Source organism: Lactuca serriola, chromosome 2 (assembly GCF_051521515.1).
Source record: "Lactuca serriola cultivar US96UC23 chromosome 2, Lser_US96UC23_V15, whole genome shotgun sequence".
In the NCBI taxonomy this organism is placed as follows: Eukaryota; Viridiplantae; Streptophyta; class Magnoliopsida; order Asterales; family Asteraceae; genus Lactuca; species Lactuca serriola.
The window spans coordinates 190,754,716-190,759,420 of record NC_136409.1 but is presented as its reverse complement, the minus strand read 5'-3'; the positions used below and the strand labels follow the sequence as shown (position 1 = coordinate 190,759,420).

The 4,705-nt window shown below is 32.1% G+C and overlaps 1 protein-coding gene across 1 annotated transcript; it reads left to right on the top strand.

The window, feature by feature from the left end:
* Positions 1-427: 427 nt before the first annotated feature.
* LOC145087866 (DUF868 family protein (DUF868)) lies at positions 428-1,550 on the top strand. Its single transcript, XM_079025963.1, has one exon. The coding sequence runs from the start codon at positions 543-545 to the stop codon at positions 1,461-1,463; it is 921 nt and encodes a 306-aa protein (XP_078882089.1). The 5' UTR covers positions 428-542; the 3' UTR covers positions 1,464-1,550.
* The last annotated feature ends 3,155 nt before the right edge of the window (positions 1,551-4,705 follow it).

Here is a 4,705-nt window from a genome sequence, read left to right as displayed (position 1 = left end):
AAAATAATCAATATTTATATGTTCATCTATAAATATATGTATGTTCAATTATTAACATAGAAAATATTTGAAAATAAACATATACATGGTTTTATAATTTTAGAAGTTTTATTTGATCCATCTCAATTATAAATAAATAAACAAAATTAAACAAAAAACAGTTTTGATGCGAATAAAAACGACATATAAAATCTACATCAACACAATTTATAAGGAGTTAGTAGACATTCAGAATCTAAATAAACCAAGATCTGATGAATTCTTGCTCCACAACCATTTTCATTTGTCGTTACTATGGTTATATTTTAAATAATTTTATAAAAATAACTTGAATTATTTAATTTAAGAAAATCTCAGATAAAGAAGCAATTATATTAAAAAATTTAAGAATTGAGAAAAAGACATTTCTTCGTTGTTTATTTTAGATGATTTGCATAAACAAAAAGGGGTACGAGACTATGACAGAGAGAATCACATTCACCCTCTTCTTCCTATGAATTCTCCCATTTAGATCCTTAAACCCACAGTTTCATTCACCAAATATGATGGATTTGATCTCATGCTACAGTCAATACGCAGTACAAGTCTCTGAATCATCGTCATGTTCAAGCTATACAACTGCTTCTTCATGTATAATTTCCCCCAATTTGATCCCATCCACCCAAACCGCCGTCTGTTGTTTGTATAAAACCACCCTCTCCACCGGTGAACACCACTTCATCACCGTCACATGGTACCGGAACGCCACCACCCAAGGCTTGCAGATCAATTCCGGCGACGACTCCACAACGGCCTTCCGTCTAAACACGCATTCCAGACTCTTCCGTAAGAAAAAGGGCAACAAGTCGTTCGAAATCAACGATTCGAAATTCGAAGTTTACTATGATCTCTCATCGGCTCAGTACGGCGCCGGAGCAGAGCCGGTAGAAGGTTACTACGTTTTGCTCATGGTTGATTCCGAACTCGGATTGTTAATCGGAGACATGCCTGAGGAGTCCACCGTTAAGAAACTCAAAACCAATAAACAGATGGGGAAATTCTCTTTGCTTTCCCGGAAGGAACACTTTTCCGGCAACACCCATTACACAACAAAAGCTCAATTCTCCGATACCGGAAGTTCGCATGATATTCTGATCCGGTGCACCGGAGAAAACGAAGGGTTGAAGTACCCAGTTCTAGTGGTTTACATCGACAAACGGGTCGTGATTCGGGTGAAGAGGTTACAATGGAATTTCAGAGGGAATCAGACCATTTTTTTAGATGGATTGTTGGTGGATTTGATGTGGGATGTTCATGACTGGTTCTTCAACACAGAATCCGGGTCCGGGTCGGGTCATGCAGTGTTCATGTTCAGAACCAGGAGTGGGTTGGATAGCAGGTTGTGGTTGGAAGAGAAGATTGTGAAGAGTGATGATGAACAGAAAAAAGGATTCTCATTGTTAGTTTATGCAACTAAAAGCTAAGTTCATATTTCTCTTTGTAGATTTTCTTCTCAATTTGATGTGAATTTTTGTCAAATTATCATATAAATTATTTTTTAGACTAATAAAGCTTACAATCAACTCATACCACATGCAATAAAACTTGTACATCCTCATCATCGATCTGATCATGTGTTAACCCATTTAAATTCATATCATTTTTATCATTTCTTTTATGGGTTTGATAAGTTTCACATACTCTTGAAGACTTACTCACATGTTCTTTTGATTATTTCATCAATCAAAAAAGTTAAGAGAGAAAACGTCAAGAAAGCAAGAAACTTTATGTTGTTTATCAACTGACCCATTTCTAATAATTGAATACGAAGATCATATAAGTGTACTTTTCATTAAATTAAGTTCATATGGGTTCTATAATGGTCCCTTTAATTCAATTGAAGGCTATTATGATTTATGAGTTAACCAAGTGCAACTTGTTTTATTGAGTATGGTCCAAAAACTCAAATAAATCCAACTAATCAAATAATTGAATTGAATACACAAAAATATTGTGTCGTACAACCTTATAAAATATAAATTGTTGTTTTTGGAGACAAACTATTGTTTAAGAATAATTTCTCTAATACATAACTAGGAAATTCATTGTAAATGTATCAATAAACGAACTTAAAAGTTTTTATATCGAATTTGCGTAACTTTAGGTGGGATTTTTCGAATCTTCGAAAGGGTTCAATTCCCTTTACTTTTCAGAATTTCATCCATATCTTTTCAAAAAGATTGTTATTTTGTGGTTAAAGTGACAACAAGAAAAGTAAGAGGTGATAGAGAATTTCATGTATTTCTATCCAACTAGTATATTATATTTTTCTTTTTGTAATTTGGTCCCTAGTTTTACTCGGGACTTCATTTTTTCCCCCACTAATTGATGGAACACGTTCATATCATGAGTGTCTTCACCTTTTATATTGATGAGGATCATGGTTTTGTGACATTCACAGAAAAGTACATTCTACAAGATTGTCATAATTTGACTTTATTTCTATGACAGTTTATGTCCCTCATTCAATTTAATAATAGTCAATGCTAACTGCTAAGGGATTGTTAATTCATGGACACCAAAACTACGGCTAATCATGTGTTTGCTGGATTGGCTCTTAAAATACACATATCACACAAAAAGAAAACACAACTAAGGACCACATGCAAGCATTAAATGATAGTAAAAACAAACTACTTCTTATGTATAGACAAACTCTTTACACAAGGTGTATTACAATGATGACATTTTTCATTGAAAACGACGATAATAAACATATTGGGAGCACTGCGAAAATCACTAGTTGATGCAAAATTTACTTTTTGTAAGGTTTCCACTAAAAAGTATTACAAACTAAAAGATATTGTATCATATTCTATGAAACTCTTCATATTATTGAGGAAGTCGTTTTTTTAAATTAATTTCTTTGTTGCGGTATCCTCTCGAAAGAGATATTCACGATAAAAATACGTTTCATAGTGCGAAAATGAAATATTCGGCTGAGAGAAATTTTTGAAAAAAATTGATGTAAACAATTAAAAAAAAAAATCTAAAATCACCATAAATGGGAAATCTATTTCATAATGTTGGTTTTACAATAAATCTGTGTCGAAATCGATGGTTTATAAGAAAACCATAAATGACTATTTTATTAAAAAATTATTCTGAATAATTCTCTAATTTTTCATCTTTAAATATCGAAATAATGATCCTACAAAGAAAGACATGTTATATTACGACTAGTATTGGTTCTAATAGGCTGTTGGCTCAGTAGTATCGTGGGATGTTGTTTTATAAAAAGCGATGGTTCAAACACCATCCGAAACATATACACGAAAATAAAAATAATTTATAAATTGAATAGAGTGTTTTTTAATCAAACTTGATTGCATTTGTTAGATTGCTTTATACATCCATACAAAGCAAAACACGTGTCTTAGACTACCCTATTCTACGTCTAACAATAGGCACTTGTATCATCCTCCTTTTGGTCATGTAGTATTCATGATTTCATGAGACTCGTTCTCATATGCTTAAAGTAACTTGTGAGGTTGTGCCCTTTTTTCATGCCTATATATATGTAATATCCATATTTTGCTACCTAAGAAAGTGGTCCTTCTCACATTCACATCTTTTGAACCCACGAATGATCACACCATACAACAAATCCTCAACCAAAGAGAACACACACACACACACACACATATATATATATATATATATATATATATATATATATATATATATATATATATATATATATATATATATATATATATATATATATATATATATATATATATATATATATATAACCACTCACGACTTAATAATGTATAGCATATATTTTTTTCAATTTCAAAGACCAAAATAATTAAACTATAAAAAAATTATAAAAATGATTTAATAAAATCTTCTCTTGTTTCCAAATCTTATTGGTTTAGTTTTGGAGCGAAATTGGTCGAGTCATAGCTTGGTTTTGTTAAAAGAGTTAGCGACCAACTATGGGCTAACTTTGTTCAAAATTTTCCATTCTTGGTGTTTGATGAAGGGTTTCGAAAAGATGATGAATGAGTCCTGGTTATAGGTTCGGAGGGTTGGAAAATAAATTGGATTTGGGTAAGAACTATTGACTTTTTAAAAGTAACCTTAAAGTTTGGCACACATAAAAGTGGAATATTCTAAAGGCTACTAAAATGGAGATTCAAAAAAAGTAGTCAAGATAGAAAATCATATTTGTGGTAGCTTGTATGATCGCTTCTAGGACCGAGATTGAGGATAGAGTTACTTTTCTCAAAGACTTCGGGAAATTTTGAAAGAAAATGGCAAGTCACACCATCTGAATAGCCCATGTAAATCTATCCCAAGTTTCATGTGGGAGATAAATCACGGAACACTAACGATATTTTAGGTGTGCTAGTGGTTGAACCATAAACCTTTTATGTGGAATTCACACATCGACCATTAAGCTTCCCACGTGACAGCGACTTAGATTTTAGGAGACTTGAAGCTATAGATTTAGCTAAAAATGCCAAAATTCTATTGACTGATGGGTATGAGCGCTCTTATTTTAAAGATTTTGGTATTAGGAAAACTTAATTCATTCAATAAGAAAACGAGTTTATATACAGGAGAATCTAGAAAGCATAATGGAAACTAGAATCCTAGTTTTAAATAAAGAAGTTACCTATAAGGAAAGTAGATAAGCGTTGGAGAGCAATGCGTG

Excerpts from the sequence above, each read along its gene's own strand:
- LOC145087866 (XM_079025963.1), top strand. The coding sequence starts at position 543 with ATGATGGATTTGATCTCATGCTACAGTCAATACGCAGTACAAGTCTCT.